This window comes from Pristiophorus japonicus, chromosome 19, assembly GCF_044704955.1.
Source record: "Pristiophorus japonicus isolate sPriJap1 chromosome 19, sPriJap1.hap1, whole genome shotgun sequence".
Lineage (NCBI taxonomy): Eukaryota > Metazoa > Chordata > Chondrichthyes > Pristiophoridae > Pristiophorus > Pristiophorus japonicus.
In genome coordinates, this window is record NC_091995.1 from 30,259,813 (window position 1) to 30,266,223 (window position 6,411).

At 43.7% G+C, this 6,411-nt stretch overlaps 1 protein-coding gene across 1 annotated transcript; it reads right to left on the reverse strand.

Moving 5' to 3' along the window:
- Window positions 1-1,056: 1,056 nt before the first annotated feature.
- LOC139230151 (probable G-protein coupled receptor 139) lies at window positions 1,057-2,028 on the reverse strand. Its single transcript, XM_070861994.1, has one exon. The coding sequence runs from the start codon at window positions 2,002-2,004 to the stop codon at window positions 1,057-1,059; it is 948 nt and encodes a 315-aa protein (XP_070718095.1). The 5' UTR covers window positions 2,005-2,028.
- Window positions 2,029-6,411: the final 4,383 nt, after the last annotated feature.

Sequence of the window (6,411 nt, forward strand, 5' to 3'; positions counted from 1 at the left end):
TTGCTGTCGAAGGCTTCCTGCCTGGAAATGCCTCCGTTCCACGAAGCAAAATCGCGCCCATCTGGCAGCTCGGGATCCATGGTCACTCATTCTCCTGGGCTTCTACAGCAACATGCGGAGAGAGGCACATGAATCTTTGGGATGTTGGCGGTTCGCCAGCATTCCTGGAATCACATGGGGCAACCCAATGAATGAAAGTAGGCGGATCGCTATTCCTGATTATAGGGCAGGATGCCAGATTCGATATGTACATCAGCAGGTACAGGACGAGGGGTAGCATGTAGCAGAGGAACGGCGAGGTCGGCCGAATGAGCAGCGAGAGATTGTAGTGGGACATGAACAGGGCACAGGAGAGTCGTGAGTGTTCATGGCCCAGCAGAGGCGAGAGTCCAGAGGCATGACGGGACAGCGAACACTGTGATATGTGCGCGCACTCGGTCTATGTCGCAGAGTTGCTCTCCAGTCGTCTTGGCTAATGCTTGCCACTGAACTAAGACCGAGCTCTGTAAAGCCCATGTTGTGGCTGGTGTGCAACGGCCACCTCATGTTAAAAAATCCACGCACAGGCCTCTTCCACCCTTCAGGTTGTAGTGCTGGACCTGGAATGTCAGTCCCTGCATTAAAACATCGGTGAACTCATCTGTCTTTTTGCCTGGAAGCAAGTTATTCTTGACACGAGGGAACTCAGAATATGTATGCACATAAACTCATATGCATGAAGGACAATACTCCCAAAAAACATGTACACATCAAACAAATAAAAAAGTTATGTATTTAAAATTAATTAAAGTGCCAATTAATTAAATAGTTGAAAGAAATTTAATCTCTTGAAAAATAAATATTAATGTTTAAATGGGCTAAAAAGTAACGTTACCTTATTTAATGGCATTTTAGTGTTTAAATGGTTGAAGAAAATATATATTGATGTAAACTCTTACGCTGGTAAAAAGAGGGTTTATCTCTGCTTGTACCAGGTGTAAGAATTTCACGGTCATTCGCTTGGCATGAAGCCCAACACTCCACCCGCAGAATCCCTTTTCCCGGGGATGCGGAGGATCAGTCAAGAAGATTCCTGGCAAATGACAATGTCCAGGTTTGCAGTCCATGCAAACCTAAATGATCGAGTGACCGAGCTAATGGGCAATGAACTCTGATCGATTCCGAGTACTCATATTGTTTACGTAATTTAATAATGAAAGAAAATGCATATTTCACAATGTTCTTAATCTCCTCCCGGAATTTCCTCTGGGTCAACGCATAAACACAGGTGTTTGTACAGGTGCTGGCGTACATCAAAAAGACCATGATTCTAATCGCCAAATAAAGCGAGTTTGAACCTTCCCATGCAATTATTTCCGTGAGCTTGAAACAGATGTCAATTATCACAACTGGCGTCCACAATACAATAAAGCTCCCAGATACAACGAAGAGCAGAATGATGGATGTTCTTCGGTTCTTCATCTCGGGATCACTGCTGCTGTCGCCATTGCTACGGTTCTTCAGGGCTCTGCGATCTCTACTGGCTTCTAAGATATACCTGGCAGTGAGGGAATTTAACAGGAACAGAATAGCGAATGGCACTAATATGACTGTGAGATTCAGGATCCATTTGTAAGCTGTCCATGCCGGGGAAGAACCATATTCCGTTAATGTCCGGCAGCCCCACTCTATATCCCCAACAATATAGGAGGGCTCATACCGGAAATAAACTGGAATGTTTATCAAAAAGCTGAGCACACCGACGGTCATTCGAACCACAGTGGCAGTTCTGTCGGTGCAATATTTTAATTTCAGTTTCTGACAACAAATGGTTACGAAGCGGTCAAAGGTGAACGATACTGTCGACCAGACAGAGAGTTGGACGCTGGATACTTGTATGAATGCACTCAAACGACAAACATTGGTGTACTTCAAGAATGAATCTAGAAAATGATAACTCAAGATACTACTTAAAGTTACATTAAAGACACAGACCATCAGATCGGCTATGGCCATGGTTACCATGTAACGGGTGATTCCTTTGACGAGGCCGCACTTTCCCCGGGACAGGATGACAACCGACATCAGGTTCGCTGCAAGAAAGTGGAAAACAAGAGAATTAGCAAAGAAATAGATCTGTGGTCTGAAGTGACAGCTGAGGTGAATTGCGTGGTTAGCAAGAGCCAGTCCGGGAGATTGTTACATGATTCCATCAGTGTTACAGATCTCTCCACACTCACTGTGTAGGATCCATCCTGCGTTTGTCTTGAATTATTTTTGCTTCAAGGCATTGGCTTACTGCGTACAGTTCTGGTAACCACATTTCAGGAAAGATACGATTGCATCAGATATGTTACAGTTGAGATTGACGAGGATGTTGCTGAGACTGGAACATTTTAGCAATGAGTAAAGATTGGATCGGTTGGGATTGTTTACTTTATACCAGAGGAGTCTGAGAAGAGATTGAAGTGAGATGTGTAACTTTATGAGGGACCAAAATACAGTGGATAGAAATGATCTATTTCCCTTATTGGATGGATCAATGAACAGGGGAAAGGACTTAATTGTAAACTTAGAACGATTAGAGGCGAATTTAGAGAACCTTTTTCACCCAGAGGCTGTTGGGGGTCTGGAGCTCACTGCCTCAGATGGTGGTCGAGGCAGAAATCCCTCATCACATTTATAAGGACTTGCTATGTAGTTGACATTTCTACAGTGCTACGGATCTGGAACTGGAAAGTGGGATTAGACTAGATCGCTATTTTCCAGTGGGAACGGACACGATGGGCCGAATGGCCTCCTTCTGTGCCATAAAATAATCTGGTTCAAATGAATCTATGGATCAGAATCTGAGACCCAAACAGTAAATAATGTCCCATATATTGGACACATCGGCGTTTTGAAAACAAATATCTTGTTTCAACCCTTGGAATAAAAAACAGGTTCAGGCTCCGTTTACGGATCATCATTTGTTAACACTGATGGGGCACCGAGGCAAGCTTCATCTAACCCGCCCTTCCCGAAGCAACAAGATTTGATGGAAGGCTGGCTTTACACCAAGTCTGAATTTACTGTTTATTAAAGTCACCAGATTACAATCGTGTGCGGGTGTAGAAGCTGCGGTCCACCCGATCTGGTGGGTTCCCACCTGGCCACTTTGGCTCATGTTACCCCACTGCGAGCAAACTGCAGACCTTTCATATATGGGCAACGTGCATTTGTTGCTGACTTTCATCGATGGTTGTAACATTACAGTACGTCAGGACAAGCCCTAACAGCTGCTATCGTAATTAAATTAGCTCGATCGACTTTTGGCCAACAGTGAAGCGGTTAAGTGATGTTATCAATGCTAAAAAATTCCAACAGCTTCAAGTGGATGGCCGATTGGAGGAAGGTCCAGGGACTCTGGATGGGCAACATTTATCAAAAGGCAATATAAATTCGCTGATGGTATCGATATCTGCAACCTATACATTCAGAGAACAAGGACGTTTCCGAGGATAGACGGCCGATGATATCACAAAAGTTGTCATGTTAAAGTAAATAAGGAAAAGTAAGAGACTTCTGTTCAGTAATCTGCCACCAGAATCCTGGCAATCTAGGAACAAAGATGTGGAGACAAACAGCATGTAGAAATGGAAAATAAAACAATGCATTCAAAGAATGGGCATCCAAAATTAACAATTGCGCGTCTTTACTTACCAGGAATGCCGATAGTTGCAAGAATCGGATAGCAAATCACTGTGCCTTCTTCCAAACCCATTTTAAACAAAATGGAACAACGGCTGGGAGCAAGGCTCCTGCTGATGCACTGAAGCAACGTATTGAAAGCAGCCCTGATTTATACAAGAGCAAATTCTCCGCTGAGTCACCAAAGTTACATTCGGCCGTTCATTCGGGACAGGCAATCCAATAAACACACTTAAGACTGTTCTTTCGAAATCAATGAGCAAAGTTAGCTCTGCGGACACTAATTGGTGATTGCGAAAAATAAGGTTATGGATGGATTTTTCGGGCTCAGGAATCGCCAGCTCTTGGTCTTTGGTACCTCCCAGGACTTTGATCTCACGAATGAGCTCTAGTCAATTAGATACTTGAATTATTTTCCAAATCCAATCCCTTCTTTTTGCCTCACTAACATCATCAGATAGTTCACAAATTCCTGGTGTATTCCATCCTGCAACAGGCACACTGATTCCACTTTAAATACTTGCATCAGTTTATCATCAGCAGGTAGCAATATTATTGCCACTTGAAACAAGGTCCCTTTTCTTGCAAGCTCCTCACACCAACCCAAATCTTCACACTTACACCAAACCAAATTGTCATTTGATTTTGTAGATTGTCATTTGCTCATCTAATAGTAAATTTGGTATCAAATTGTTTCTAATTATTTATAACATCGAACCCATTTTGAATATTTGGGGAAATTCTAAAAAAAAACATGACTTCCGGAGCAGATCAAATCCCCATTGAAGTGCTGAAATGTGGTTGGAGAAGTACTCATCGCACGAGACCATGAACTAATCTCTCTTATCTGGAAGGAGGAGAGCATGTCAGGGAATCGTGACAATCTTCAAGAAGGGTGACAAATCCGACTGCGGTAATTATAGCGGAATTTCCTTGCTGTCTGCCGCAGGATAAATCATAGAAACATAAAAACATAGAAAATAGGTGCAGGAGTAGGCCATTTGTCCCTTCGAGCCTGCATCGCCATTCAAAAAGATCATGGCTGATCATTCCCTCAGCACTCCTTTCCTGCTTTCTCACCATACCCCTTGATCCCCTTAGATTTAAGGGCCATATCTAACTCCCTCATGAAAATATCCAATGAACTGGCATCAACAACTCTCTGCGGCAGGGAATTCAATAGGTGAACAACTCTCTGAGTGAAGAAGTATCTCCTCATCTCGGTCCTAAATGGCCTACCCCTTATCCTAAGACTATGTCCCCTGTCTCTGGACTTCCCCAAATTCGGGAAGATTATTCCCGCATCTAACCTGTCCAGTCCCATCACAATCTTATACATTTCTATGAGATCCCCGCTCATCGTTCTAATCTCCAGTGAATACAGGTCCAGCTCATCCAGTCTCTCCTCATATGACAGTCCAGCCATCCATGGAATCAATCTGGTGAACCTTCGCTGCACTTACTCAATAGCAAGAATGTCCTTCCTCAGCTTAGGAGACCAAAACTGAACACATTATTCCAGGTGAGGCCTCACTAAGGCCCTGTACAACTGCAGTAAGCCATCTCTCTCCAATACTCAAATGTCCTAGCTATGAAGGCCAAGTTTCCATTTGCCTTCTTCACTGCCTGCTGTACCTGCATGTCAACTTTCAATGACTGATGAACCATGACACCCAGGTCTCTTTGGACCTCCCCTGCCACCATTTGGATAATATTCTGCCTTCGTGTTTTTGCCCCCCAAATGGATAACCTCACATTTATCCACATTGTACTGCATCTAGCATGCATTTGCCCATGCAACCAACCCATCCACGTCAACCTGCAGCCTCTTCGCGTCCTCCTTACAGCTCACACCACCAACCAGTTTAGTGCCATCTGCGAACCTGGAGATATTACACTCAATTCCTTCATCGAAATCGTTAATGTATATTGTAAAGAGCTGGGATCCCAGCACTGAGCCTTGCGGCACTGCACTCGTCACTGCTTCCCATTCTGGAAAGGACCCATTTACCCGACTCTATGCTTCCTGTCTGCCAACCAGTTCTCTATCCACATTACCACCAATAGCATGCGCTTTGAATTTGCACATATATCTCTTGTGCAGGACCTTGTCAAAAGCCTGTTGAAATACATCACATGCAGTGGTTCTCCATTGTCCGCACTGCTAGTTGCATCCTCAAAAAATTCCAGTAGATTCGTCAAGCAAGATTTCCCTTTCATAAATCCATGCTGACTTGGACCAATCTGGCACTGCTTTGCAAATGCGTTGCTATTTCATCGAACAATTTCCCCACTGCTGATGTCAGGCTAACCAGTCTATAACTTCCCGTTTTCTCTCTCCCCCTTTTTAAAAAAAATTGGTGTGACATTAGCTACCCCCCTGTCCTTAGGAAGTGATCCAGAGTCGATAGAGTGTTGGAAAATGATCACCAATGCATCCACTATTTCTCGGGCCACTTCCTTTAGTATTCTGGGATGCAGACTATCAGGCCCCGGGGATTTATCGGCCTTCAATCCCATCAATTTCCAAAACACAATTTCACTACAAATAAGGATATCCTTCAGTTTCTCCGTCTCACTAGACCCACTATCCCCAGTACTTTCGGAAGGTTATTTGTGTCTTCCTTCGTGAAGACAAATCCGAAGTATTTCTTCAATTGTTCTGCCATTTCTTTCTTTGTCAGTATAATTTCACCTGAATCCGACTGAAAGGGACCTAAGTTTGTCTTTCCTAATTTTTTT